This window comes from Merops nubicus, unplaced genomic scaffold, assembly GCF_000691845.1.
Source record: "Merops nubicus isolate BGI_N331 unplaced genomic scaffold, ASM69184v1 scaffold33890, whole genome shotgun sequence".
NCBI classification, from domain to species: domain Eukaryota; kingdom Metazoa; phylum Chordata; class Aves; order Coraciiformes; family Meropidae; genus Merops; species Merops nubicus.
This window is the reverse complement of record NW_008584064.1, coordinates 1,991-7,535: the sequence shown is the minus strand read 5'-3', so window position 1 is coordinate 7,535 and position 5,545 is coordinate 1,991. Positions and strand designations below refer to the sequence as shown.

General features: G+C 44.9%; 1 protein-coding gene across 1 annotated transcript in view; it reads right to left on the bottom strand.

The window, feature by feature from the left end:
* Nucleotides 1–1,269: 1,269 nt before the first annotated feature.
* SMG8 (SMG8 nonsense mediated mRNA decay factor) overlaps nt 1,270–5,545 on the bottom strand; it is a gene marked incomplete at its 5' end in the record, with an annotated part of 6,261 nt that continues 1,985 nt past the window's right edge. Inside the window, 3 exons of the mRNA XM_008943058.1 lie at nt 1,270–1,530; nt 2,974–3,849; nt 4,229–4,374. Coding sequence (XP_008941306.1) covers nt 1,333–1,530; nt 2,974–3,849; nt 4,229–4,374 — 1,220 coding nt within the window. The remainder of the gene's footprint in view (nt 1,531–2,973; nt 3,850–4,228; nt 4,375–5,545) is intronic.

Below are 5,545 nucleotides of genomic sequence, written 5' to 3'. Positions count from 1 at the left end.
GGCCTCAGCCTCCTCAGCCCCGGCCCCCTCAGCCCTCGCCCCCGTCACGGCCCCCGGTTTGAAAGCAGTAGTTAACAAAGGCTGGGAGCGATTTCCAGTCCCACAGTTTAATGCCTCATTTCCCTCTTCCCGCGGCTCAGGGGCGACTGTTCTCTGCGGCGCTTCCCAGGGCATCGATCCGCTCCGCTAAGTGCCTGGTAAACCTCAATTCATTACGGCGTGCAGAGGGAGCCGCCGTCCTCCGCACGGACTGCGGGAGGTGTTCCCACACCCAGCCCAGCAGAGATGTCAAACACTCAGCAGAAACCAGGTCTCGACTCCGGCCATGCGGTATAATTACCCTATCATAACAAACTGGACAATTAAATTTTGTATGCACACTAATTAAAAACAAATATTCCAGAAATTAAATTAGGTCTCAGCATACAGCCCACTAATACACCATACCTTGACAAAAAGTTAGAAGTTGATTTACTGTGACTAATTTTTTGGCACTGATGGATGCATGTGATTTAAGCTACCTTTCAGTACATCATATGGAAAGTGCAGTATAATTACCCACAACTTGAGGTTCAAACTGGGCTAAACCCATCCTTTTAGCAAACAAAAGTCTGTTTAATCACAACAAGCCAAGCTATATACTGATAATTAAACTGCAGTTGCTTATAATGAACAAGCTTATATAGCTCTGCATTGACCAGCAGGTTCAGTTTCCAAAGAACTCTGTCATTCCAAAATAGGAAATTAAGTTGGCTTTTGAACAAAATCTGATCTAGCAATACAAATACAATAAGATATTTCAACTTGATATAGCTAAGCAATTTCTGGCTATGGTATTAATACAAACCAGAATGGCAATGCTGTTTTTTTTAAATACAAGATCAAAAGCAAACAATTTATCTCATTAAAAGCATTTATTGTTTGCATACAAATAACCTGTCTAGAAAAAAAGATTCTGCCCATCATGGCCTCAGTGTGACAAAGGAAACCCAATCTCAAGCAATACTGATTTTTAATATTCCTAAAGATGTATGTAGGAAGATGAGATGGGGAAAAGCAGTATCACCAAAACATGTAGTAATACAGGCTCAGTGTATGGCAATAACCAGCTTTTAATTTTTACACATGAAAATTTAGTAAATGGAAAATTTACGTGTCTCCTGGATTCTTTTCTCCACTTTGATATCAAAACTTATTTTCATTGTGTTCCAGCCAAACAGAGCCGGCTCCACGAGATCGCAGTGACAGCTGCTGGGTAACAGACAAATCAAACCCCATCATTTGGACTGAGGATAGCCTTTTTAAACCAAAATCAATCTACCAGGCTAATTCTCATTGTGTAATTGCTTTCAGTATTCCTCGGAGAACTTTGTAACTCATTAACTGTTGGCTTTCTTTGGGAGGAAAGCAGGGTCCACGTTCTGTCACGTATGCGTAAGGAAACCTAAGCACCCACAGTCCATCGGATGGAAGAGTTATTTCCTGCTTCTCAGGGTAAAATATAGGACAAGGTGGTGGCCCTGGTTGAACCTGAAGACAAAAGGAAACATGAGTAAATAATCAAACATCATGGGAATGAAAAAAACCCAACACCAAAACTTAAAAGCAAACTGAATCCAAGCAAGTCTTTAAGTCTTGCCTACAAGCAGGTTCTTCTCCACCTGAGCACATCCCAGGAAGCCACTGTGCTGTTATCGTGAGACATCCATAAATTTCCAGTTTTATCAGAGTGAAGGTGCTGAATTTAAGGCTGCAGATTAGGTCCTACTCAGAGCTCCACAATCCAGACACCAGCACTCTGCCTCTCAGGCAGCAGTAAATGCCGCGTTAACAGCGCGTCTCAGGGCTGCAGCACACACAGCCCTGAGCTCTAAACCCATGTGAATTTTCAAGGATTTCAGCAACATTTTTAATATGAATTATACAGGAGTCCTATTAAGATTCAGAAAGTCTAATCCACATGAGGAAGTGATGTGTAGAACCCACAAGTGGGTATTCCAAATAAAATACACCCTTAGGAGTCAAAAGCTGTGATAGCGACGTAAGCAGGGAATGAAGAGCAAAGTGTCAGCACACGCTGAACCTTCAGCTCTTTTCCTGGCAAACTGCACTGAGATTGGGGTGCTGGTGGCCTGTTTCAGTCAGTATTCTTCTTTTACTAAACCCAAGCAGGTTCATGTCTGAGTAGTTGAAGGTGTCTCACAAAAGAGGCCAACTCCTATGTCTTATGATTCAGCATTAGGGATCTCATGGCACTACCCAAATGGTTACACAATGTCCCAAATCCAGCCCCATGTTTTTTGTGCTGACTGTTGTTATTCAGCAACACTACTATACAATGAACACCAATTTGCTTGCCTTAGTCTCACAAATAATAAGCACTTATGTGCACATGGTATTTTATGTTGCAATAATTGAAGGATGAAACAATTGTTCATATTTTACTACCTTAAAAAGTAAGTAAGTGTAAATGGAGCTTTTTCTTCATTTGTTTTTTAAGATAGATTTGAAAACAGGAAAAAAATTTCCAGTTAAAAAAAAAAAAACACCTTTTCAACCTCCTAAATTCAAAGGGTAACTAATAATAATTTCAGCAATGAGTCACTGCTTTTTTTCTCTGACATTTGAAATGATAAATGCATTCTTACTTACTCATTACTCACTTGCTATTTTTTTTAAAAAAAAGTTATTATTACAGTATGGAATGCTGTTAATTCATCCTTGATAAAGTATTTTTTAAAACTTACTTTATACAAAGTACAAAGCTGGCAGAAGCCAATGGTGATGTTTAAAAAAAAATCTGCATTTGTTTATAAAACAGATATTTTGGGTAACTACTGCCTCAGAGGAGGTGACTGAAGCAGGTTTGAGTTGGAGGGGGTTCCTTTTAGCACCCATCTGACACCCTTTGCCCATCACCCTTGTGCTTTCTGGACCAACCCTGTCTCTGCAGTCACCTCTTCCATTTCTCACCTGAGGCGTTAAGGTGATCTGCAGTGGAGCATCAGGAACCACCACAAAGAGCCTCATGAACTGGGCGTAGTGCGGCTTGAGCCCCCGCCCCTGCGTGGAGGAGAGGATGTACAGCGGCATGTCGGAGTTGAGGGCCTTGAGGGCGGATTCCTTCGGGCCCCCCCCCAGCACCTTCATCACCTTGTCAGGCCCCGAGCACATGAACCTCCTCCCACGTGCATCTTCATACTCAAACCCCACAAAGGCTCGAGCTATGTCATCTCTCCGCCTTCCTCTTCCCATCACAACTGCACTTCTTTTTCCAGGAACAGCCTTGTTAGGTGCAGGCCAGGAATTGGTATCTAAGTCTCCTTCATCTTCAGCTCTTGTCCTGATGACGATGTCCCAAGGCATTAAATAGTTTGTTCCCGGGATAAAGCCTTGTTGGTCTAAGCCTGTGTGGAAGTTATAAGCCTTAGCGGGCCCCAGCTTAACCAGTGACCAACTGGAGAACTTGGGCAGAAGCCCTTTGGGGCAATTTGAATGGAGCATCCCAGGGAGGTACTCGACCGTGGATGCCTGGCGATCGACCAGGCTGGGCCTTTTCTCACTTTTTGAGTCCCCACTCTGCCCGTGACCTTCTGCGTTGTCCCCTCCACCCTGGGCATCGGGCGGGTAAGTGCCCAAGCTGCCCGTCGACTGACCCAGGCTGAGGGCCAAGCTCAGGCCTGTGCTTTCTGCCTGGGTCTGAGGTTCTTTTTCTTTAAGTTTCTCAATCTCGCCTTCCGGGGGCGCAGGCGACGACTCGTCCCGAGCAGGAGCTGGATCAGGTGTGCTTGGCTGAAATACGGGGAAGTTGATGTGCTCCAGCTTCCCACAGCACTTCTCTTCCAGCAGCTAGGAGAAAGAAAACGTGGTTAACTTTCCACCTCCTGCCTCCAAGAGGAGGCACTTCAGAGGCATGGCATTCAGCAGCCACAGTTAAGATTCAAGAGGTCTGCGCTACGTGAGAACCCAAGCAGTGAGGAAATACAGCCCACAGACATGATGGGTTTAAAATCCAGATGAACTAACACACTTTAAGTGTTAATAGATGCTCCTATGTGCACACACTGGTGAAGATCTGCCCAATCTGGCCAGCCCGTTGAGCAAACAGCTTCTGCTCCCCCAAGCAAGTCAGAAAGGGAAGAGGAAACTTACTTGTAGTTGCTCCAAAATATGGACTTTGTTGATGCAAAAGCACTGCTTGAAGCAAAAATAGAGACCCAATAGTTACCTGGTAAAAGTCATAGTTAGCTGCTTTGATATCAAAGGGGTCATCCCGAGGAGCTTGTTTCCTTCCACAGTTACAGGCACCAGTGGAACGAGCCCGGCTGTTGTGGTACAGAATTGGAGGATTTCTGTCTGCTTCTGGCTTCTCCCCTAAAAGCAAAATCGAACAAACCCAGGGTAAATTGCTCACCATTTCTAGAGATTCTTTAATTCCCTTCAGCCACTGATTCCTCCTTGCTATATACATATGCAAAATTATTTGCCAGTAACACCAGTTTGTCAAGCAACTTCTCCCTTTCCCACTTTAAATAAAAGTTCCAGTGTAGGTTATACCACCAAACTGAACCTTCTTTGTTTTTACAGCCTCTTCCTAAAAAGCATAAATAGTAGTTCTGCATGCAATAAATGTATCTCAGACAACTTCTGTTCCTTGACTGACAACAAGCAAGCTATTTAAAAGGAAGGCGGGGGCACTTGTGCTTCCTAGAGACCCTTTGTCCTCTTACACATCCCTTGTCAGAAGGCCTTCAGTGTAATGTTTCTAATTAGCAAGATGGAATCAGAGTTCATAGGATCATTAAGGTTGGAGAAGACCTCAAAGACAATAAAGTCCAGCCATCAACCCAATGCTACCATGACCGCTAAACCATGTCCTGAAGTGCCATGTCCACAGGATGTTTGATCCTCTCCAGGGATGGTGACTCCACCACCACCCTGGGCAGCCTGTTCCAAGGCCTCACCACTCTGCCAGGAAAGAAATTCTCCTCAGTATCCAACTGAAACCTCCCCTGGGGCAACTTCAGCCCATTTCCTCTCATCCCATCACTGATTCCTTGGGAGAAGAGACCAACCCCCACCTCACTCCAACCTCCTTCCAGGGAGTTGTAGAGAAGAGATAAGGTCTCCCCTCAGCCTTCTCCTCTCCAGACTAAACAATCCCAGTTCCCTCGGCCACTCCTCACAAGCCGTGTTCCCCAGGCCCCTCCCCAGCTTCACTGCCCTTCTCTAGACCCACTCCAGCCCCTCAATGTCCTCCTTATCCAGCAGTCCAAAACCACACCTAGTACTCAAGCTGTGGCCTCACCCACATTGAGTCCAGGGGCACGATCACTCCCCTGCTCCTGCTGGACATGCTATTTTTGATATATGCCAGGATGCTGGTGGCCTTCTTGGCCATGCAGGCCCACTGCTGGCTCATGTTCTACTAGTTACTACTAAAACTAAAGTTACTACTAACAGTAGATTTGTTCCTAAACAGAAAACCTGCACCACAGCTCTGCTATAATTAATCCCACTGTACAAAGATGACACTTTAAAGCCA